The 24,765-nt window shown below is 34.3% G+C and overlaps 1 protein-coding gene across 8 annotated transcripts in view; it reads left to right on the top strand.

Annotated features, from left to right (window-relative positions):
* The window catches only part of FER (FER tyrosine kinase), a 367,914-nt gene that overhangs the window by 25,221 nt on the left and 317,928 nt on the right, over nt 1–24,765 (top strand). For all 8 annotated transcript variants that reach the window (XR_001595948.2, XM_016137231.2, XM_016137229.2 and 5 more), the window contains one exon: nt 8,309–8,576. Coding sequence is in view for 7 of the 8 variants with exons in the window: in XM_016137231.2 (XP_015992717.2) it covers nt 8,370–8,576 (207 nt within the window). In the remaining variant the exon portion in view is untranslated. The remainder of the gene's footprint in view (nt 1–8,308; nt 8,577–24,765) is intronic.

Below are 24,765 nucleotides of genomic sequence, written 5' to 3'. Positions count from 1 at the left end.
ATACTGGGAGAAGCCAACAGGGGCTGCCTTTTGTTATTAAATTGGAGGTTGGGAAAAGTCGAGTCTGGATGACCTCCTGGGGGAGGGGAACACAAGATACTGCTTCTGTGCTTCTTCTAGTCTTAGGGCCAAAAGAGTTTGCCTTCTTTTCATCTTTCAGAGTTCTTCCTTGGTTGTCTCTTGCACTATTTCCAGTGTTTATAGTTGTGTTTTGTAGAGTGGAGCTGGGGAAAATGGTCTATGGCATCTTGTCTGGACCAGAAGCTGGGTTTTACTTTTTTTTTTTTGTCATGTCAGCAAGGAGGTAAAGGGGTGGGAGGATACTGGCTGGGGCTGACTCTGGCCTTGTTGGGGGCCCTGAGATTTACTCTCTGATGAAATTCCATTAACCCATTTCCCATTTGCCCTGAGAATACTTGTACTTGGGGCTGCAGCACTTATCCTGAGGTAACTCGCAGATTACAGCCCTAACCTTACCCTCAAATTTTGCTTTTATTATTGTTTTTGCATCACTCTACTATATCGATAGTCTATGGAAACAAATGATATCAAACTATTTATAGCATTCTGTTTTTTGTAGTGGTAATTCTATTTGCGAAAAAAAAAAGTAATTCTCAATTGCTGAAAACGTGAAATCCTAGAAAACATAGCATTCTTACATACAATGTTAACATCATTCTCGAACAGTTATTGGCTGAAGATTCATTTGATGAATCTAATTTATGTATTCATTTCTGCTACATTAGGATTAGAGACAAGTTCTGTTTAGAAGTAACTCCAAGAACAGTTTTTATATTTTATTTTCACACTGAAAACCAATCAGATTTGATTCAGCCTTAAAGAGCGTGTTTATGTAAAAGTAAATTAATCCTGGCAGGAAGCTACACTTTTTTTTTCTAAACAGGAGACTGGTTAAACCAGGGGTCCCCAACCCCTGGACCATGGACAGTTACCAGTTTGTGGCCTGTTAGGAACCGGGCTGCACAGAAGCATGTGAGCAGTGGGCAAACCAGCAAAGCTTCTTCTGTACTTGCAGCCCCTCCCAAGCGCTAGCATTGCCACCTCACCTCCACCTGAGATCATCATCAGGCATTAGATTCTCATAGGAGCACCAGACACTGGTGCCAGAAAGGTTGGGGATCGCTGGTTAAACATCTGTACTCCTGGGTTTAATTTTACATACCAGTTCATACAGAGAGGCTTCTCAGATATTTTCTTTACTTTCCCTGGGTTGGCCTATTCGTTCTCTGCCTGCTTATGTTCATATTGGTGTATCTAACTTGAAGTCTCAGGATTTTGTTAACTCCTTTTCCTTCTCTCGGAAGTTGGGGTAGTTTGTCTACATTGCCATGCTGCTTAGAACACTAGAATTTTCTCTTTTTTTCCTTTGATACCATGATGTGAAACTTGTGGCATATAGTTGTACTTCTTTATTTGCTAATGGTATGTTTACAATTTTCTTTTAATAGTTTTTTTTTGTTCTTTTCACTGGTTTATTGGTAGGAACTTCTGAGGTACTATTTCACTATACCAACTTTACTCAAAAATTGAATAATGCCTTTTTTGCAGTTTTCACATCTCCCTCTGATATTTGACATAACTAATATCTTCCTTTTTATACTGGCATCTATAACTCTGCCAAACTTTTCTTATTCTTTTGCTTACTTAATCTCTATCCTTTGGCGTTTCTTCCTCCCATTCCAAAATTGACAAACTCTCATGGGTTTTGCCCTTGACTTTGTTTTTCTGTCGACATTCAGTCTATTGGTTTCATCTATAACATCTAAACAACTGACTCTCTCAAATTTAGATCTTTGACCTTAATATTTTATTTCCTGCTGAAATGAATGTATTTTCTTTAAAGTAGCTCCATAGTCTCATTCTTCCATATCTGTTGGTATGGTCATCATTTCTCTTTAAAACCTTGAAATTGCCATTGGATCATCTCTCTTTTGTTCCCTAGATTCGTTCACCAGGTCAAAACTCATTCATTTTAATTTTCATTGACATTGCCAATTATAGATCCTCATTTCTCAGGCTATATTGCTGTAAGAATTTATTCATTTGCATTATGTTTTATTTTTTTCTTCAAGATATTATATACATAGCTTCCAGATAAAATGTCTCTCTTTTTATTGAACTATAACGTACATATAGAGGAGTGCACAAATCACAGATGCTCATGCTAGCTTGATGAAATTTTAGAAACTGAACGTACCTGTGTTACTAACATCAGAAAATTAATCATTTAAAAAATCACCATATGTTGCCTTCAAAACCAAGTGACTCAAGGAGATTCAGTCTTAATTTCCTTAACAGTGGAATAGCAGGAGCCAAACTGGTATGCCATGTCCCACTGCTTGTCACATATAATTTGATTCTGTAGACATACCTTTCTTTACTTTACCTCATATTTACATTTTTTTCCCCCCTCATACTACTTTTGCTTCCTGAAATTCATTTCCTTTTTGACTGCTTATAATTTAAGTCATGGTCATTATTCCAGTCCTCGCTCAGGTCTTGCTCGTTCCAGGAAACTTTTCTGGGCTAGTTAAGCTTTACTTAAATTTTTATTTTTCTCTTCAAAAATTCTTTAACTTATTTTTTGAATAAGTAGTATCAATACATTCACTTAGAACAAAATTCAAATGTACAAAAGAGGATTTAGTGAAAAGTCTCCCTCCCACTTCTGTGCCCCAGCTACTATGTGTTCTTCTAGAAATACTTTTATGCACTTACAAACAAAATAAATTTCTATTTTTCTTCCTCCTTTTAATATAATACCAAATTCTGTATCTTTTTAAAATGAATAGTTCTTAATGATAGCTCCAGATTAATACACAGAATGTTTTCTTATTTTTTATTAGGGCTAATGATACTCCATGGAATGAATATACCATGATCAGATCTACCACATATGATTATGAAGGTTGGACACTGAACAAATTCACATAGAGTATTCGAATGGCACTTCCTAGAATTATTATTTTAATAAAATTCAGTAGTCTTGATTGTAATTTACTTAATCAGTTCCTTTTATACATAGTTCGAGGTTTTCCTTTTCCTTTTTTTTTTGTTTTTTGTTTGTTTTTTTGTTTTGTTATTTTGAACACTATTGAAAAGAATAGTCTTATAAATGTCATTAGACACTTATGGGGAAATTATCTGTAGGACGCTATTCTCTTAATTCCTAGAGTATTGCTAAGCTCTACCAATTCAACAATTAGACATAATCTTAATTTATTATGGAATTGTTTTAAATTGTAAAATTATTTTCATACCATATTATGTGTTGAATTATTTTATACTCATCCTGACCTAGAATATTGCTGTATATAAATAAACCCTTGGTGTATATAAATAAGCCATTTCTTTCTTTCAGATTCTCTTTCTCTTTTAAGTTTTCTGAGCTCTTCACAGTCCTTTTAAATTTATGATAATGGAAGAAAAAAATATTGTCGAAGCTTAGACCAGAACTAGATGTATTTTGAAGCAGAAGCAATATTTATCCCAAGTACTAAGTATAATGAACTACAATTTCAGATATAGTTAAAAGAACAAAGTACAATGTTTCACCTACCTTTGACCTCAAATAATGTTCCTTATTCTTTCATTGAAAACATTGGATGAGATAGAGTATATTTTCACTGAGACTTAGTTGAGCTGTAGGTAAAAAAACAGAAAAATGTTCATTGTAAATTTTTGTTCTCCATAAAGATACAGCATATTAAACTGAAATTTTCAAAGCTACTATATACAAAGTGAAAAAACTGGAATTATCCTACTCTTTTTCATTTTTTTAAAAAAAATTTTAATTAGTTTCAAATATACAGTACATTGGTTAGACATCTATATAGTTTGTAAAACGATCCCTCCAGTTGCTCCTTCCCTCTGCTGACCCTCCACCTAGCCAATGTAGTAATGCTAACTGCATTCCCTATGCTGCGCTCCCCATCCCCGTGACCATCCATCAGCTACTAATTTGTACTTCTTTATCCCTTCACCCCATTCTCCCAGCCCCTCAAACCCTCCTCCCCTCTTTCCGAGACCAAATTGTTCACTATATTTGTGAGTCTGTTTTTGATTAGTTTATCTTTTTTATTCCTTAGATCACACAAATAATTGAAATCATATAGTGTTTATCTTTCTCTATCTGACTTAAATATCTTCTAGGTTCATCAAAGCAATGTCTTTTTCCATCTCCTTCCTTTTCATATGTAGGGGTCTTGTTTTCTTATCCTTTCAGCCACTCTATCTTTTGGTTGGAGCACTTAATTCTTTTTCATTTAAGGTACTTATTGTTAGGAAGGTAGTTGTTACCATTCTTTATTCCTGATTTTGATACATGCTTTTCTTCTTAAAGAAGTCCCTCCAACATTTCCTGTAATACTAGCGTGGTGGTGATAAATTCCTTTAGCTTATTTTTGTCTGGGAAGCTCTTTATCTATTCTTCAACTCTAAATGATAGCTTTGCTGCATCAATTATTCTTCATTGTAGATCTTGAGTCTTTATCCTGCCGAATATTTTTTGCCAAGCCCTTCTGTCTTGCATAGTTTCTTTTGAGAAATCATCTGCCAGTCTTACGGGTGTTCCCTTATAAGTAACTATCTGTTTTTCTCTTGCTGCTTTTAATATTCTTTTTTTGTATTTAACCTTTGGCATTTTAATTATGATGTGTCTTGGTATGGACCTCTTTGGATCCCTGAGTTTTGGGGTTCTCTGGGCTTCCTGGGGTTTTATGTTCATTTCCTTCACCAGGTTAGGGAAGTTTTCCATCATTGTTTCTTCAAACAGCTGTTCAGTCTCTTGATTTTTTTCAGTTACACCAATCAGATGAATATTTGGATCCTTAGTAGTGTCCCATATGGTCCTTAAATTATTTTTATAGTCTTGGCATCTCGCCATTTCTGATTATGTATCCTTGGCTTTCCCATCCTTTAGATAAGGCATTCGATTCTTTTGTTCATCACTTCGTTTATTCCTTTGTTTATTCCATTTAATACACTTCTCATCTCAGATAATGTGTCTCCATTTCAGACTGGTTCCCTTTTATAATTTTCATTTCCATTTTTATGTTTTTTATGTCTTTGTTGAAGTTCTCATTGCATTTATCTACACTTCCCAAGACTTAATTGAGCAAGTTTATAACCGTTGTTTTGAACTCTGCGTCTGTTAGATTACTTCACTCCATTATATCTGGATCTCTGTTCTGTTCTCTCATATGGCTTCTGCTTCTTTGTCTTCTCATTTGGCTGTCTTTCTGTGTCCGTTGCTATGTGTTAAGCAAAGCCCTAAGTCTCCTGGTCTTATTAGTGTGGATTTGTGAAGTAGGAGTACAGTAGCATAGTCATGAGAGGGGTTTAGCTGCAGGCCAAACTTAGCCCAAGCCTCTACGCCTCCGGGGCTACCAGTCAAGATTCAGTAAGCAATCCACAGATATCGTGCTTATAGTTACCTCAAAAGACCACACCAGAAACTGCGTCCAGTGTGTCTCAGCAAGGAGCATCTGACTCACTGAGGATACAGGATGTGGCTTGGGTGGGACTGTGAGTTGGAGGAGGCAGGTTTTCAGAGAATCCTCTGGGTGAAGGGACCTCTGTTATATAGTTCTATGACATCACGGCTATAGTGGCTCTGTGTCCCTACATTGGTAGTTGGAGAGGGCTCAACGAGGAACAGTGGTTACCCGGGGGCACTTCTGTACCGAGCAAGTCTCACCTTGGCCATTATTCCGACAATGTCTCCTTATAAGTCCCCGGAGCCCCCTGCATGCAGCCGAATGGGAATTGGTGCTCAGAGCAACGAGGTCTGTCACCGTGAAAATCTACTCGCAGACGTGGTCATTTGAGAGGCTTCTGCTGCTGCTGCAGCCTCCATCTCACTCAGCCCCTCGAGACTGGGCAGCCCCGCGTCCTCGCCCTGTCCTACCTTCTGTTGTTGCAGGGTGATTTCTTGGATTTCTCCCAGTTGTATGACTTGTTCATCCCAGGCGATTTTTCCTGCTACTCCTTATTTCTGTTACAACTTTGATTTGGTCACCAGAGGGATGAAGAGAGCCTCTATCATCTATGCCATTTTTTCCAACTCTCCGTGGAATTATCCTACTCTTTGTTAAAGTGAATATATAAGTCAGTTACTTTACATTGAGTTATTAATTTTAAGGTCCATTTAGTGTCCTCATTGCTACTCTAGACACTTAGATGAAGTGCAATTTTCTACTACCTTTCGCCCCAACCCAGCCCCCAACCGCCTTCCCTGGCCCCACTTGTTTGCTAGATCATAAAACAGTTTTTACTTGGGGAAAAATTTTAATTTGTTCTTTATTTTGTAAACCCACATCTTTACCATCTTTTTAGATGTAATCACTGAAGTTAGCAAGATAAACCTTTTCTCATTTTTCTGTATACCTTAGAAAATCTTAGCTGAATTAATGAGAAATTGACTCTGGTATGGATGAATGATAACTATGTGTACAAGGTGTGTTTCTTCATTTCTTTTAACTGGCCCTGAAAGAGTCACTGCCTGAAATTCTAGGAGGCTGGAGAGCAAAATAAATTCCATCATATTTTCCAGGATTTATAGCAATCAAGCAGAATATTTTGGGAAAGTTTTTGATAACTGACCTTTAGATGATCATGTTAAGCTGTAGTGATTTTAAAAAACAATTAATCGAAATATAAATTTTATACTTAAGAATTAACATATTTAAACCGTACGATTCATTGATTTTTTAATCTGTTCATAGAGTCATGCAATCATCATCACAATCAATTTTAGAACATTTTCGTCACTGCAAAACAAAGTCCAGTAACAATTATCAGTCACTTCTTCTTTCTTCCAAATATTTCAGCCTTAGCAAACCATTAATCTACTTCCTGTTTCAATAAATTTTGAATATTCCATATAAATAGATCATAGATTATGTTAGTCTTTCACTTAGCACATGGGTTCTTTCACTTAGCATAGTGTTTACAAGGTTTATTCATGTTGTAGCTTGTACTTCATTACCAAATAACATTTCATTGTATGGATATATCATGTTTTATTTATCTGTTCATCAATTGATGGATATTTAGATTGTTTTCACTTTTCGGCTATTATGAATAATTCTGCTTGAACATTTATTTATGTACAAGATTTTATGTGGCCATAATAGTGAACAGTGGAATTTCTGGGTTGTATGATAACTCTGTGTTTAACTTTTGAAGAACTGCCTGCTTTACATTTCCACTAGCAGTATATGAGGTTTCTAATTTCTTTACAGCCGCCAACATTTGATATTATCTGTCTTTTCAATTATAGATATGTAAGTTTGTGAAATATCTCACTTTGGTTTTGATTTGTATTTTCCTAATTCTAAAAATTTTGAACATTATTAAAGATATTGAACATCTTTTTATGTGTGTATTGGACATTTGTATATCTTTTTGGAGAAATCTTTATTCATATCCTTTGCCCATTTTTAGTTGGTTTGTCTTTTTATTATTGAATTGTAAGAATTCTTTATACATTTCAGATGGAAGTTCCTTGTCATATATGATTTGCAAATATTTTTTCCCATTCAGCATGTTATCTTTTTACTTTCTTGATGGTGGCTTTTGAAATAGAGGTTTTTAATTTTGATAAAATCCAATTTATGTTTTTTTGTTTGTTTTGTTCGTGCTTTTGGTGTCGTGGCTAAGAAACTATCACCTGAGCCAAGGTCATGGAGATTTACTGTTTTCTTCTGAGAGCTTTATAGATTTAGCTCTAATATTGTGAATCTTTGTATTTATTTAGATCTTTAATTTCTTTCAATAAAGAAAAAGTGTTTCATAGTTTTAAGAATATAAATTTTGCATTTATTTAAAATTTTTTTTTCTAAATGTTTTATTTTTTTGATGTATATAGAATTGTTTTTAAATTTCATTTTTGGTTCATCATTTCTAGTGTATAGAAATAAATTGATATTTGTATATTGATCTTCTACCCTGTAATCTTACTGATTCATTTATTGTAATAAGTTCTGATTTTTTGATTGTTTTTGTTAGGATTTCTATATGTAATGTCATATTCCCTGCAAATATTGTTTTACTTCTTCCTTTCTAATTTTATTGGAAATTATTTCATTTATTTCATTGTACCGGCTAGAACTTCCCAAATAGTGTTGAATAGAAGTAGTTAAAGTGGACATGCTCATCTTATTCTTGATCTTTGAGATAAAAGCAGTTAGCAGTTAGTTGTAGTGATTTTTTTTAGCCCATAACTTTGTTTCGAAGACTAATTTCTTTTCGATTTAAGATTTTTTTCTTCTGTTTACACACACAGATATGTGCTGACTAGAAGGCTCATTTGTGCAGTGTGGAGGATAAGACAGTGCCTTATAAAAATGGGGTTTGGGAGTGACCTGAAGAATTCACATGAAGCTGTGTTAAAATTGCAAGACTGGGAATTACGATTACTGGAAACAGTGAAGAAATTTATGGCTCTGAGGATAAAAAGTGATAAAGAATATGCATCTACTTTACAAAACCTTTGTAATCAAGTTGATAAGGAAAGTACTATCCAAGTGAATTATGTCAGCAATGTATCCAAGGTAAGAGGAATAATTTCATCATCTACTGTGTATACCACGATAACTGTGCTTAAGGCAAATAGATCATACTACATATATTATAAACCAATGTTATACACCTTTCTGTAGTTTTCTTCATGTTTCTTGTGCTAAGGATTTGTTGACCCCTTACATCTGTGGGTTTACAGTTTTCATTAACTTTGGAATAATAGCCATTATTTTTTCAGAAAAATTTTTAGTCCTCTTACTCTTCTCTTCTTTGGGGAGTCTGACTACATATATATTTGGCTGTTTGAAGTTATCCCACAGTTTACAGATACTTTTTATTTATTTTTCTGTCTTCTTTCTGTGTTTCATTACAGTTAATTTTTATTTGTTATGTCTTCTATTTCACTACTCCTATTTTTATGCAATGTCAAATATGTTGTTGATTACATACAGTGCATTTTTCAGCTCAGACATTCTTCATTTCTGGTGCTTTTGAATAACCCTATTGATGAGATTAACTGTAACCATTTCCCTGACCACTCCTCTTCCAGCAATATCACTTTTTTGCTTCTTCCTTCTCCTCTGGCATCATCATCACTTTATGTCTTCCCAATATTTAAATTTAAATATGCGTATATGGGCCTTTTCTTTATCTTCTCTTACCTACCAAAACCCAGCTCTTTCTTTTACCCAACATCTGTACTTTAGGGTAGAGGAACTGGGGAGAAGGAAACAGAAACTGGGTAGTTAAGCCATTTTCATGTTAAAAATGAGAGTTCTTCCATAAATGAATCATCTGTAATAGTTCAGTTTGAATTGTTTTTTTATCTTACATGTCTCTACTTTTAAATATGTTTATTCTTTAGTCTTTTGAACATAAGGAATACAGTCATAGTAGCTCTTTTATTGTCCCTGTTTTCTATCAACCTGTGTTGCTTCAGGGTCAGTTTTGATTGACAGTTTTGATTTTCCTCCTCAGATACTGAATATTTTTGTATTTCTTTAAATATTCTTGAACTTTGTTTTGGGATATAGTTAAGTTATCTGGAGACATTTTGATCTTTTTGGCTCTTGCCTTCAAATTTGTTAAGTGGCACCAGAAGTACGTGTAATCAGAAGAGGAGAATTTTTCTCCTCTTTTGAGGCAAGATCATCCTCGATGCTCAAAGGATGCTTTCCAACATTTGAGGTTTTACACTCTGGCCGTGAGACCTGGCATGATTTTGTGGCTCTATGTGAGCTCGAAACAATGTTTTCTATAATCCTTATGGGTAGGATATTTTCTTGGAATAGGGTAGGTTTTCAGACCCTTGAGCTGATCAGTGCTTAGCTAAATAATCAAGGGGGGTCATTTGCAGTTTGACTGAGTTTTGTCTTCATGTAGCACTGTGCTCTCTAGTACTCTGTCTTTGTCTTGTCTCCAGTACTCTGACTACCTTCATGTCTATGTGCTCAGAACTTAGTCTCTTTAACTCACAGAAATTAATGAGTTCTGCTTGGCTCTTTCTCCCTGGGCTGTGGCCTGAACATTTTCTCCATTCAGTAAGCTTGGATGATCTTAGGGCTCAGTTAATTTATTTATAGTCTCTCAGGGTCCACTGTCCTTCATTGAATGATGTCCAGTGGCTTGAATGCTCTGTGTCAAATATATTTTGTTCAGTTTTTAGTTGTTTTAGACAGGAGGATAAAGCAGTTCCTGTTTCTCTATCTTGACCGGAAGCAGAAGTCTTGCAGCTAGTGATTTTTATGTCTTTATTTTAAGAAATAAACACATACAGCAGAATTTCAATAATAGAACAAAGATTTCCTCGTGCCCTTCATTCTATTTATTAATTGTTAACATCTTGCCATATTTGGTCTATGGCTCACTTTCTCAGTATGTGTGCGTGTATGTATGTCTGTGTGTGTGTGTCTGTGTGTGTGTGTATGTGTATATATATGCGCATATATATACATGTATATATTATGCCCTTTTATTCGTAAATATTTAAACACATAGTTTCTATGTACATATCTACAATACAATGACCAAATTTAGGAATTTAGCATTGTTACCATGCTATTATCAAAAAATATATTCCATATCTAACTTTTGTCCCATTTTGACTTTTTTTTTTCATCTTGATTCAAGATCTAATCCAGAATCACTCATTTCATTTAGTTTTATCTCTTCCATTCCTTTAATCTGGGATGTGACTGTGAGAAATCACACTCTGTGCTTTGGTACTTTTACTTTTTTACTTAAAGTTATTTTGAAATGTTTCATTCTATCTTTAATCCTGAGGACATGATTTTTGTGTGGTTTTATTTTTTCCTTTTTGTTTTTTTGTATTGCTTTTGAAGGAAAGAGATGGCAGCCTATGGAGCTGTATTTGCTTTCAATTACCTAGAGTATTTCCCCATCAGCCTTTGAATACTTATTTACTTCTTGGCATACTAAAATATTCCAGGCTCATCTTGAATGTTCTGTTTTCTAGTCCTGAAAAAACCTTTCCCCCTAGGAATTCTCGTTCCTTTTAGTAAAGAGAATATTTAGATATTTGACCAAGTTACTATGTATTGAATTTTATGTCTCACAGTACTTTGCAATCATATGTAATGCTGTAATGAATAACTTTGTTACAGATATGTTTTTGTATCATTATGAATATCTTCAGGGTATTTTCCTGGAAGTGGAATTTCTAGGTCAAAGGGTAAATGTATATACAGTTTTGTTACATATTGCTGGCATAAATTTTTAAATAGATTTTGTACCATTTTGTATATTTCCCAGGAATTTACGAGAGTGCTAGTTTCTGCTTAATCTGGGCCACAAAGTGTTTTATCAGATTTTTTGAATTTTTGTCTATCTGGTAGGTAAGAAATGGTCTCTAGTGCAGCTTTAGTTCTTTTTCTCTAATTATGACTGAAATTAAACATCTTTTCATATGTTTACTAGCTATTTTGAGAACTTGTTTTATTCTGTGCTAAAGGTGAATGTCATTTTGTGTTTTCTTATTCATCTAAAATTTAACCAGTCAGAAATAAAGTGACTCAAAATTGGAGAAGAAGAGTAAAATTGTCTGTTCGCAGGTGTTCTGATCTTATATAGAAAAAAACCCTAAGACTCCACCAAAGAACTGTTAGATCTAATAAACAAATTCAGTAAAGTTAAAAGATACAAAGTTAACATATAAAAATAAGCTGTGTTTCTGTATACTAACAACAAATTATATGAAAAAGAAATAAAAACAATAATCCCATTTATAATAGCATTAGAAAAAATAAAATACTTAGGAATAAATTTAACAAAGGAGGAAAAGATCTATATACTGAAAATTATAAGACATCGATGAAGGAAATTGAAGAAGACAGAAATAAATGAGAAGATATTACACGCTCATGGATTGGAAGAGTTAATATTTAAAAAGTGTCCATACTACCCAAAGCCATCTACATATAAAAGTCTAGGGAATTGTCCACTATAAGGCCTCCATTACAGGAAATGCTGAAAGGGGTCAGCCCACTTGAAACAAAATGACAAAAAAATACAAAGCTATGAGTAAGGTGACCAGCGGGCAGATAGAAGCAAAGGAGTGTGACCCTTATTAAGAACTGGGTATTATAAGCTTAAACAATAAGGAGAATTGTTATTGCAAAGTAAAAATGAATATTTGCATACATACAAACAATTTGGGACAACAAGACAGAAAAGGGGAGGAATCAAAGATTCACATTCTCAAAGGGGAATGAAGATAAGGCACACACAGAAGGAAGCAGACTACTGAATATATATGTAATAATCCTTTACATGTTCTTAATGGTAACAACATACCAAATATCCAGAACTGAAGTACATAATACAAAGCAAGAAGGACCAGAGGGAAAATCCACAAAACCCAATGAAATTAAAAAAACAGACAGAGATGCAAGAAAACAATGGAAAAACCAAGCTACCGGAAAGCAAAAGATAAAATAGCTATAGGAAAACATCATATTTCAATAATCACCCTAAATTTAAATGGATTGAATTCACCAATAAAAAGTAACAAAGTTGCAGAGTGGACCAAAAAACAAAACCCAACCATATACTGCCTCCAGGAGACACATCTCAGTTCCAAAAACAAATATAGACTCAAAGTGAAAAGGTGGAAAATGATATTTCAGGCAAATGGAATTCAGAGAAAAGCGGGAGTAGTTATTGCTGATATCAGACAAAATAGAAAGATACTGAGGGACACTTCATAACGATAAAGGGAATTATGTACCAAGAAGATATAATACTTATTAATATCTATGCTCCCAGTCAGGGAGCCCTGAAGTACATAAAGTAATTACTAACAGAACTAAAGGGAGACCAAAACGCTATCATAGAAGGGGACCTAGATACCCCACTGTCGGATATGGACAGATCATCCAAGTCAATAAGGAAATAACATTCTTAAATGACATGTTAGACCAATTGGATGTAATTGGCATTTATAGAGCCTTCCATCCCAAAACAGCTGCTTATACTTCCTTCTCCAGTGCACGTGAAACATTCTCAAGGATTGACCACATACTGGGACATGGAGATAGCCTCAACAAATATGAGGATTGAGATCATACCAACTATATTCTGTGATCATAATTCTTTGAAGCTGAAGGTCAACTATAAAAAGAAATCAGGAAGAACCACAAATACATGGAAATTAAACTACATGCTACTGAAGAATGACTGGGTCAGAAAGAAAATAAGAAGCGAGATCAAGAACTACATAGAAATGAATGACAATGATAGTACAACATATCAAAACTTTTGGGACACAGCAAAAGCGGTCATAAAAGGAAAGTTCATATCATTTAGGACTATCTCCAAAAACAAGAACGAGCCCAAATAAACAACCTAACTCTTCATCTTAAAAGACTAGAAAAGGAAGAACAAATGAGGCCTAAAGTCAGCAGAAGGAAAGAAATCATCAAAATTAGAGTGGAAATAAATGAAATTGAGCACAAAAAAAAAAAAAAGAAAGAAAAGAAAGAAAGAAAGAAAGAAAGAAAGAGTAAATGCAACAAAGAGTTGGTTCTTTGAGAAGTTTAAAAAAATCAATAACCCCCTAGCTAGACTCACTAAAGAAACAAAAGACAGGACACAAATAAAATCAGGAATGAAAGAGGAGAAATAATGACAAAGGACCATACAGGAATACTATGGAAAAGTATATGACACCAAATTTAATAACCTAGAAGAAATGGACTAGTACTTACCACCTTCCTAGACTGAATCAAGAAGAACCAGAAAATCTATATGCACTGATCAGCAGTATGGAAATTGAAACAGTCATCAAAAACCTACCAAAAAGTAAAAGTCCAGGACCAGAAAGCATCACCAATGAACTCTACTAAACATTTAAAGAAGGTATAATACTTATTTTTCTCAAACTCTTCCAAAAAATCAAAGAGGAGGCAATACTTCTTAATTCATTTTATGAGGCCAATATTACCCTGTAACCAAAATCTGATAAAGTTAAAACAAAAGAAGAAAACTTCAGACCGATATCTCTTTTGAACACAGATGCAAAAATCCTAAATAAGATACTAGTGAACCAAATACAGCAACATATTAAAAAGATAATACACCATGATCAAATAGGCTTCATCCCAGGGGCACAGGGATGGTTTAACATATAGAAATCAATTAATGTGATATACCACATAAACAAAATAAAGAATAAGAATCATATGATCACATCAATGGATGCAGAAAAAACCTTTGACAAGATACAGTATCCATTTATGATCAAAACACTTAATAAAATAAGTGTAGAAGGGAAGTTACCTTAACATAATAAAGGCCATATATGACAAACCCTCAGCCAACATTATACTTAACAGTGAGAAACTAAAAACCTTCCCCCTAAGATCAGGAACAAGACAAGGCTGTCCACTATCGCCGGTGTTATTCAGTATAACATGGGGGGGTCCTAGAGAGTGCAATCAGGCAAGGGAAAGAAAGAAAAGGCATCCAAATAGGAAATTAAGAATGTGAACTGTCACTATTGGTGGATGACATGATTCTCTATATAGAAAACCCTCAAGACTCTAGAACCCTACTAGAACCCAACCCTCAAGAACACTGCTGGAAACAATAAGGAAATACAATAAAGTTTCTGGATACCAAATCAATGTTCCAAAATCTGTAGCATTCTTACACTCTAATAATGAAGTGTCAGAAAAAGAAGTGAACAAAACAGTTCCTTTGCTATTGCAACAAAAGAAGAGAATACCTGAGAATAAACCTAATGAAACATGAAATCTATAAGACTCTATTAAAAGGAATTGAGGAAGACACAAAGAAATGGAATGATATTCCATGTTCTTGGATTGGAAGAATCAACATAGTTAAAATGAGGCTTATTATCTAAAACATTATATAGATTTAATGCAACTCCTGTCAAACTCCCATCGACACTTTTTAAAGAAATAGAACAAAAAATCAGATTTGTATGGAAGCACAAAAGCCCCTAAATTGCCAAAGCCATCCTGAGCAAAAAGAATGAGACTAGAGGCATCACTCTGCCCAACTTTAAATTATACTACAAAGTGGCAGTAATCAAAATGATGTGGTATTGGCAGAAAAACAGACACAAAGACCAGTGGAACAGAATTGAGAGTCCAGAAGTAAACCTGTGTTTATATTGGGAAATAATTTTCAACAAGGGAGTCAAAACATACAATGGAGAAAGGAATGCCTCGTCAATAAATGATGCTGGGAAACTGGAAAGCCATCTGCAAAAGAATGAAACTAGATTGTTGTCTATCTCCACACACCAAAGTTAACTCAAAGTGGAATAAGGACTGGAATATAAGACCTGAAATAATAAATTGCGTAGAAGAAAACATAGGAACTAAACTCATGGACCTTGGTCTTAGAGAGGATTTTATGAATTTGACCTCAAGGTCAAGGTAAGTAAAAGCAAAAATAAATGAATGGGAATACATCAAACTTAAAAGCTTCTGCACAGCAAAAGGAACTGTCAGCAAGGCAAAGAGACAAACATCTGAATGGGAAAATATACATGCAAGCAATGTCTCCAATGAGGGCCTAATATCCCAAATATAGTAAGAACTCATACAACTCAATAACAACCAAAAAAGAAACAGTCCAATTAAAAAATGGACAGCGGACCTGAACAGACACTTCTTCCAAGAGGACACACAAATGGCCAACAAATATATGAAAAGATGCTCAACATTGCTAGCTATTAGTAAAATTCAATTCAAAAGCACAATGTGATACCATCTCACACCTGTTAGAATGGCTGTTATCAATAGGATAAGTAAAACCAAGTGTTGGAGAGGAAATTGAGAAAAAGGAACCCTCGTACACTGCAATGGGACTGGAAATTGGTATAGCCACTATGGAAATCAGTATGGAAGTTCCTGAAAAAACTAAGAATTGATCTACCATATGATCCAGAAATCCCTCTACTGGGCATTTTACCCCAAAGACTTGAAAACCCATATCTGAAACGATATTTGCACACTGATGTTCATAGCAGCATTATTCACAGTGGCCAGGACATAGAAGCAACCAAAGTGACCTACAATAGATGATTGGTTAAAGAAGCTGTGGTACATATATACAATGGAATATTACTCAGCCATAAGAAGAGATGAAGTACTGCAATTTATGACAACATGGATGGACCTTGAGATAATCATGCTAAGTGAAATAAGGCAGACAGAAAAAGTTGAAAATCACATGATATCACTTATATGTGGAATATAAACCTAAAAGCAACAAATGAACAGGATAAACAAACAGAGGCTCATGGGCATAGACTATAGACTAGTGGTTTCCAGAGGGAGGTGGGAGGTAGATGGGGTAAAGAGGGTCAAATATGTGGTGACAGAAAGAAATCTAACTATGGGAGATGAACACACTGTGTACAAAAAATACACACACACACACACACACATACGTACACACCTTACTGTTAAAGTGTACAGTTGAAACTTGCTGAATTTCGTTGACCAATGACAACATTAAAAATAAAATAATCAAAAAAATCTGTGTAGTGCATAGGCATTTGCCATACTACTGTGGATTTTTTATATTTGAATCACTTCTCATAATTTTCAAAAACTTTACTATTTTGAAATATAAACAGACTTAATTCATAAAAAGAGATATAGAGCATTAAAGATGCAAGAACAGTCCCATGCTACCTTTTATAATCACAGCCACCTTTCTCTCTCCCCTTTTTTCACCATCTCCAAAACACTGATTTTTTTCCCGATCACTTTTATCTTATCATTTGAGAGTGATGCATAAGTGAAAGCATACAATATATAACCTTTGGAGATGGGCTTTACTCATTCAGCATAATTTCCATGAAATCCATCTAAATTGTTATGTGTATCAATAGGTTATTCCTTTTTATTGCTGAGTAAAATTCTGTAGTATGGATATACCACAGTTTGACCATTTACCTCTTGAACCTCTTCACAGACATTGAGATTGTCCAGATATTGGCTATTATTTAAAAAGTTCCTAAGAATATTAAAAAAAAAACAAAAAAACCCCTAAGAATTGATCTACCATATGATCCAACAATCTCTCTACTGAGTATTTACACCAGAGACCTGAAAACATAGATCCGAAAAGATATATACACAGAGATGCTCATAGAGGCATTATCCACGGTGGCCAGGACGTGGATGCAACTGTATTGTCCTATAATAGATGATTGGATTAATAATGGAATACTACTCACCTATGAAAAAGATAAAGTACTGCTATTTGTGATAATATGGATGGATCTCGAGATAATCATGTTAAGTGAAATATGCCCAACAGAAAAAGTTGAAACCCACATGATATCACTTATATGTGGGATATAATCTGAAAGCAACAAAGAAATATGACAAACAAATAGAAACTCATGGACATGGACAGTAGATTCCTGGTTACCAGAGTATAGTGGGAGGGAGGTAGATGGAGTAAAATGGGTGTGGTGACAGAAAGAAATCTAACTATGGGTGGTGAACACACAATGCAATATATGACTTACTGTTGTACACTTGAAACTTATTTGATTTCATTAACCAATATCACCATAATACATAAGAGAATATAAAACAAATAATGTGCTTTGACACTGTAGGGAAAGAAAAAAAAGGATGAAATTGACCCCTATCATACACCACTCACAAAATGGGGATGGACATCACGGCAGAGGGAATGCAGTTAGCATTAATATGTTGGCTAGATGGAGGGCCAGGGGGGAGAGGGAGCAATTGGTGGGACTGTTTTATTAACTATATAGCTGTTCAAACAATGTAGTGTATACTTGAAACTAATGAAAATAAATTAATTTTAAAAAGTCAACTTGAAATTGATTAAATACTTAAATGTTAGCCTTGAAACTGTTTACAACTAATAGGAGGAAACTTAGGGAAAACATTTCTTGACATTTGTCTTGGCAACAATAATTTAGATATGACACGAAAAGCACAAGCAGCAAAAGCAAAAATAAGCAACAAAAAAATGAAAGCCTTCTACACAGCCTTACTGCAACAGAAACAAATCAGCAAAATGGAAGAGCAGCCTATGGAACGGGAGAAAATATTTGCAAACCATCTATCTGGTAAGGGGTTAACATCCAAAATATAAGGAACTCAAACACTCAATAACAGAAAGAAAAACAAATAATCTCAGCAACGCTTCTTCTGGGTATCTATCTGAAAAATTTGAAAATATTTATTCATAAAGATATATATATATAGATATAGATATAGATATTGATAGATATATAGAAAGATATATCTATCTATCTATCTTTATGAATAATGCTAAAAGAATATAGGAAACAACCTAAGTGTCCTTCATTGGATGATTGAGTAAAGAAGATGTAGTCCATATATACAATGGAATATTACCCAGCCGTAAGAAAACATGAAATACTATCATTCATGAAATACTATCATTTACAATGACATGGTTAGATCTTGGAAGTATCATGCTAAGTGAATAAGTCAGATGGAAAAGGACAAGAAACACATGATTTCACTCATATGTGGGATATAAAACTGAAAGCAGCAAATAAAGTGAACAAACTCATAGACACAGACAATAGCATGATGGTTATTAAAGAGTAAGAGGGATTGGGAAAGATGAAAAAGGTAAAGGGGACCAAATATATTTTGACGGGAGACAGGTCTTTGGGTGGTGAACACAATGTTACCAATGTCACCCAGTATACTGTTCGTGGGAATGTAAATTGTTACAGATACTTTGGAAAACAGTATGAGGGTTCCTCAAAAAATTAAAAATAAAACTATATGATCCAGTAATTTCACTTATGGGTAAATATCTGAAGGGAATGAAATCACTATCTTAAAGAGATGTGTGCACCCCCATGTTTGTTATTTACAATAGTCAACATATGGGAACAACCTAAGTGTTCATCAGTGGATGAATGGATAAAAAAAATATGTACATATGTAATAGAATATTATTCAGCCATAAAAATGTTGAAATTTTGAAATTAGTGACATGAATGGACCTTGAGGGTATTTTGCTAAGTGAAATAAGTGAGAGAGACAAATACTGTACGTGGACGTATATGTGGACTTTAAAAAAGCCACACTCAGAAATAGAGTAGAATAGTGGTTGCCAGGAGCTGGGGTTGGGGGAGGAAAAGGGGGAAATTTTGCTCAAAGGGTACGAACTTCCAGCTATGAGATGAGTTATTTCTGGAGATCTAATGCACAGCATGGTGACTAAGTAACAGTACTGTATTAATATACACTTAAAATTGTTAAGAGAGTAGATCTTAAATGTTATCACCCCAGGGGAAAAATAGGTAATTATATCAGGGGGTGAAGGTGTTAATTAACCTTATTATGGTTATCATTTCACAATATATAATGTATCAAATCATCATGTTGTGTACCTTAAACTTATAAATATATGTTGTTAATATTGCAATAAAGCTGAAGAAAAGTAAGAACAAAATTATACTTGTCAGAATAGTCAACTCTCTTCTGAAATAGTATAACTATATAAATAATTCTGAAATAGCCTATTTAAAGGTTGATTATTGTCTTACCTTTTAAATATGAAGTGGATTGAAATATTGGCTATTCCATATACTATGTGGAATTACAAGTAATGAAAATGCTTTTGATGAACCAGCCTTATTATTTAGTGTCATATATACATATAATGTAACTCGAACCTATAAATATGTATATATATGTGTGTATATATATATAAATATGTATGTGTTTAAGGAAGTAATTCTTAGCCTGACTGTAGAGTCATGTCTGCTGTAACACATTATTTAAAAACATGAATTTGTTCAATGCAATTGGTATATTAGGGAGCAATTTGAATGTAATGTGATTTTATATTTGCTTATGCACAAACGCGGAAGAAATGCTAGGTGAATGTCTGAAACTACCCAGCTGAACTGAGCTGCTTAGGAATACATAAATCTCACACAGGCACACACTTCTATTGTTTACTGGCTACCACTGTTTATTCCTTGTGTTATGAGCCACACTTATCTACATGTTATAGTGCAACTTTCTGTCCAAATTCAGGTAGCTCTTTCTACCTCTTTAGAATAACTCACAAGTTGCAACTCTTCTGACACCACTTTGATAAGCAAACTTTCATTTTTTTGAGGGTAAATTGCCATGTTTATTATACTAATGTATTTCATCACCATTTAATACATGTAAATCTGTGCAAAGATTTTTTTATTAGGTTCCTGTCTTTTTAAAAAATGTGTCCCTGATGAATTTTGTGAGTGTTTTTCTTGTAACACCATTTTTTTCCATAAGCTCTGTAATTTTTATTGTGTGATTTTGCATAACCCAGTGATTATTAGGGACACAAATTTTTGTTACAGCAGAACTTGTATGTTAGAATTACTTGGGAGCTTTAAAATACTGATGCCTAGACCCCATTCAAAACCTGTTAAATCAAATCTCTGGTCATGGGGCTGAAAAATGATATTTTAGAAAATCTCCATGTGATTCTTATTATAGGCAGAGTTGTGAACCACTGGCCTAGGGAAACCAGGAAACTTGGGAAATGTAGAAAAGCAGGCTTTTCTGAATGGGAAGTACCTCAGGTTTCCCTTGCACTTTCAACTCAATCTTTGAAAACCTTAGCTTTAGGTAAATGTAATAATGACTTGTCTTCTAGATTTCTATATCTGATAAGGACTCAGAGAATCCACAAACATTCTTCTTATGTAAGGGAAAACTCTTAATAAAAAGTTTTGTTTCAAAGAACCTTTTATTGGGAGTTATTGTGTGGTACAGAAACTATAGGTTTCTTCAAGAAAATATTCAAGCAAGAAAGCAAGCAAGTAGTTGGAAAATATAGTTTGCAAAGAAAAGCTATTTATGATAACTATTATTTAGGTATTTTTTAAGCTTGAGTCATCTCGTTGATTATTTTCAATGCTTAACTGTAATTATAGCTTTAGTAGTAGTTTGTTCTTTAACTCATTGTTCCAGAATAAATACTTTTTGGTATAATGAACTCAGAGCACTTAAATTACTACCTGTTTATAGAATACGGATTTACATAGCCACAGCTCTGTTACTTCAAAGGTGGAAAGCGTGTTATACTTTTCTAAAAGAGATATTTTTTCCTGTATATAATTTTATTTCCAAAAATTGAGTATAGTTGTTTCTTTTTATTGTGTATTCATCCTAATATAACTGAGACTGTTTACTTCTATTGGCTTCTGAAAGTACAATAGGTATTTTAGGATTTATGTGAATTATTTTAGAAACCTGCAGTGCTGTTTAGTGTATGCAACTGATCTCTTTTTTTGTGAAGGAGAGGATAGGGGAGAATAAAACTTCTATAAATTGAATCATTATTCCTCTTTTTTATTGTAAAATAAGAGATTCATTTATTTCTAGGAACTATATTTTGGTCACAAAACAACATAAAAATAACATTTAGGAATTCAGAAAATCTTTCGAAATAATACATTTCAGGTAGAAACAGTATTTTATGATATAATACTACTATTACTCAATATATAACTCAGCATTTTGAAAATGTTCTAAAACTTAAGTTTTAAACTAATAATTTTGTTCCCAGGGGCATAGAGTAATGTGTACTATCTGTGTGTTTATTTTAAAGTGGTGCTATTTCTCATTGTCTAGTGTGGTATTGGGATTGGTTAAGTAAGAAGATGATTTATTTTTTAATTGTTTTGTTTAGAGAGATTTGAGCTGTGGGTCATTATTCTGGACAGAAACCCAAATATAATTTTCATCTTCATTTCTTCTCACGGAGAATGCCATTTCAAGAATGACTCAGTAATTTGGCCTGGAAGAACTTCTTTACTTTAGATGTTGCTTATGCTATAAAGTAGGTGGCTTAAAACGAGTAGATATCTTTTCCCAGTGGCTTATAGCTTCTTTTTAAATAATAAAATACTAAATACAGATTAATTGAATATTACTGTGTAATTCGTAGCCAGTTTATAAAATACTTTCATCAGTTTAGCTTAGATAGTTATTCTCAAAGTAACCTTTAATACAAGGGTTTTTAGGTTCCCATACTTCTGTATCCCCCAAGCATCTTAGGTTGTATCAGGTCTAGTACATTAAGAGGTAGATTTGGGTTGAATCTGAGCTCTTGCATTTGTTAGCTGTGTGATCTTGGACAGATTATTTAATCTCTCTGACTCCATCTATAAGATGGAGATATTTGCTTCAGAGTGTTGCTATAAAAGGTAGATAAGAGAAAGCCTGTGAGTATAGAGGAAGTAGATAATGTTAAAGAGGAAGGACAGAGGCTTGACCAGCAGGGCTTGCGTCAATAGGGGTGGAGTTGGGAAGAAGTAATGGAGAACATCAAGCCCTCCTTTTGGTTCTATGTTACATAAGATGTGAGGTGAAAACAGCATTTATTTGATATAGCGTCCGAGAAAAGGAGAATCCTAAGTATACAGCCTAGTTCATACCTTCTGGGAGCAAGTGCAGTTTTACTTTTTTTTTTGTCTTCCAAAAGTCTATTTGAGGGGTTTTGAAAAAGATTAGATAGAGAAGTAGCTGTAAGGTTGGTCGGATTGGGGGATGAAAGGGAGGGCTTTGTTTTTTTAATATAATGTTGAGCCGAAAGAGCCAATCGAGGATATTTGGGGGATACAGGAAATAGGGAATAACAACTTCTCTAGGGTGTAGATGGGAAATGGGAATGAGATGCAGGAGGATAGAGAACAGGAGTATCACGCAGAAGCTAGAGAGGGAAGTAAGCAAACATCTCCAGAAGCCTAACTGTAAATTTATTGTTTTCATTAAAATTTCTAAATAGGCCAGCCCTGTATTAACGAAGAGCCACTAGAACTGGATCAACAAAGGAATCTTCTGTAGACATGAGCTATAAAACTCAAGGAGTTTATGAGGGTTATAGTAAAGAGGGAAGTAGCTCAGTAGAGAAAAATCAGAGAGTCCTGAAGCTGGAGGAAACTGTGGAGGTCTTTAACTCAACCCCTCACTTTTGGCCTGAGAAACTGCTGAGGTTATGTGATTTGCTTCTGACTAGCAAAGGTGACTCTGGATAGTTATCCTTCTTGCTATTCTTCCTCAGAACAATAAAGGTAGCCTTTAAGTCCAAGAAGAACACAAACTATTGAGGGGCACCAAGTTTAGAAAGCTGGAAGAAAAAGCACTGGGAAAGAAAAGCTAATGTCATTTTTGTCCTGGCCTGATCTGTTTAGATATTTAGACTTATTCTTTTTAATAGCAGTAGTAAGATTCTGGTAGTCATGTGATTTCTAGAAATGGCTCGTTTCTGAGCTTGGACAATGACTGAGATGTTGCAGCTCACACATTTGGTGCCAGCCTTTAGGATCCAACTATTGACTTTGATTATATTGATTATTTTAGTCTATTTTTTTCACAACTATTTATTCAATTATTTTTTTATCTACATAGTATTTTTATTCAGTATTTATTTTGATTATTATGTTAGTGTTTAATCATTGAGAATTTACAGCACTTGAAATACTGTACTTGAAATAATAGAGGCTTAAAAATTTCAAACCCTTCATTGCTAGAAAGGCTTTAATTATAGGAGGCGAAATTCCCCTGACATTAAAGATGACCTGTCTATTGCTGACTCACCAAATAACCTCATCCTTTGGTTCTTTAAAAAGCTTCATCAAATGAGAAAATACTCACAGTTCTGGACACTGTGTCATAAAGTAAGCAGGGATGGAAACTAGTCAATTCTTGTTCCATTTACAGGGTACTACATTTTATATGCTTTAAGAAAAAAAGACACCCACGGAACTTTTCAAAATGATTTATAGAATTGTCAGGGTTTCATATATGTAACTAGTTTATAAAAATTATATCATCATGAAATATTTGAATGTCTCTAGGCTATTCGACTCAGATAGGGTACTGATTGTGTATTTCATGCTTCTTGTGCTTGGATTCAGTAAGTTTTTTGAATCTTTCGAGTTTGTTTTCGTCAAGTTTAGAATATTTTTAGCCATTTTTCTTCAAATACTTTCCTATTCCCCCTGTCTTCTTTGAGGTTTCTGTTTACAGGCATTCCTCATTTTAGTGTGCTCTGCTTTATTGTGGTTTGCAGACACTGAATAGCATTTCTTACAAAATGAAGATTTGTGACAACGCTGCCTTGAGCAAGTCTGTCAGTGCCAATTTCCCAACAGCATTTGCTCACTTCTTGTATCTGTGTCACATTTGGCAATTATCGTAATATTTCAGTTTTTTCATTATGATTATATTTTTTATGGTGATCTGTGGTCAGTGATCTTTGATGTTGCTATTGCTCTTGTTTTGGGGGTGTCACAAATAGCGCTCTTAAAGACAGTGGCCTTGATCGATGAATGCTGTGTGTGTTCTGACTGCTCCACTGACTGGCCTTTCCCCCATCTCTCTCCCTCTCGTTGGGCCTCACTATTCTTGAGACACAATATTGAAATTAGCCACTTAATAATTCTACAGTGGCCTTTAAGTGTTCAAGTAAAAGGAAGAGTTACACATCTCTCACTTTAAATCAAAAGCTGGAAATGAGGAAGGCATATCGGAAGGCATATCGAAAACCAAGATAGGCCAAAAGCTAGGCCTCTTGCACTAAATCGTGAATGCAAAGGAAAAGTTTTTGAAGAAAAGTATAAGAGCTACTCCAGTGAATACATGAATGGTAAGAAAGCGAAACAACCTTTTTGCTGATAAAGAGAAAGTT

The sequence above is a fragment of the Rousettus aegyptiacus genome, unplaced genomic scaffold (assembly GCF_014176215.1).
Source record: "Rousettus aegyptiacus isolate mRouAeg1 unplaced genomic scaffold, mRouAeg1.p scaffold_m13_p_8, whole genome shotgun sequence".
Classification (NCBI taxonomy): domain Eukaryota; kingdom Metazoa; phylum Chordata; class Mammalia; order Chiroptera; family Pteropodidae; genus Rousettus; species Rousettus aegyptiacus.
This window is presented reverse-complemented; position numbering and strand designations above follow the sequence as displayed.